At 38.4% G+C, this 771-nt stretch overlaps 1 protein-coding gene across 1 annotated transcript in view; it reads right to left on the bottom strand.

Annotated features, from left to right (window-relative positions):
- Positions 1–615: 615 nt before the first annotated feature.
- The window catches only part of DSPP (dentin sialophosphoprotein), a 5,585-nt gene continuing 5,429 nt past the window's right edge, over positions 616–771 (bottom strand). Inside the window, exon 5 of the mRNA XM_012647156.1 lies at positions 616–771. This exon is cut by the window's right edge and continues 9 nt beyond it. Coding sequence (XP_012502610.1) covers positions 616–771 — 156 coding nt within the window.

Raw genomic sequence — 771 nt, 5'->3', positions numbered from 1 at the left:
AAAATTTCTGTAATTTATAACTACTCTGATCATTAGAAAGATTAGTCCCATGGCCCAGATAGGTTAAATAGTTGCTGTGATTTTTTTTTTCATGTTACAAATATGTTTCTTCCATAGAACAAGCAAATAAATCAGCAGCCAAGCTGGATATCACAGAATAGCATCTTTTACTCATCAGGCAGCAGATCATCTCTACAGAATATATAACCACTAGAGGCTTAAGGCAGTGCCGCCGTTGTTTGTAAGATGTGTTTTCTTGCTACATTCTCTAAAGCATATGACATTTAAATTGAAATTATTTAGTGATTACTTGAGGTTTCTGTGTAAAGTATTGTTCTTTTATGTTTAGATTTACACTTTTAACAAAATATTTTCAGAACGATTTCTTTTAACGTGCATGTGCCAAAGGTCACGCGTTCAGATTCTGTCTATGCAGGTGCTGGGACTGGTTCCAAATTCGACAGTTTGACTTGATTCACCTAATTGTTTTTGTGAATATTTACAAACGTCTTCTGTTTATTTCTGCCCTTTCTTTGCTTTCTTGGACATCTTTATTTCCCACCCATCACTCTCCAAATGCTTTACAAAAGGAACCTTGTGAGTTTTCCTTTTGTTCTAATCATCACTGGTTGAGTGGTTGCTATCACTGCCCTCACTGTCACTGTCACTGTCGCCGTCACTTCCATTGTTGTTGCCGTTACCAGACTTGCTCTGGCTGTCACTCTCGTCACTGCTTTCAGAAGTGCTGTCACTGCTGTCGCCGCTGTCGCT

The sequence above is a fragment of the Propithecus coquereli genome, unplaced genomic scaffold (assembly GCF_000956105.1).
Source record: "Propithecus coquereli isolate 6110/MARCELLA unplaced genomic scaffold, Pcoq_1.0 Scaffold26, whole genome shotgun sequence".
Lineage (NCBI taxonomy): Eukaryota > Metazoa > Chordata > Mammalia > Primates > Indriidae > Propithecus > Propithecus coquereli.
The sequence above is the reverse complement of the archived record's forward strand: the minus strand, read 5'-3'. Positions and strand labels throughout refer to the sequence as shown.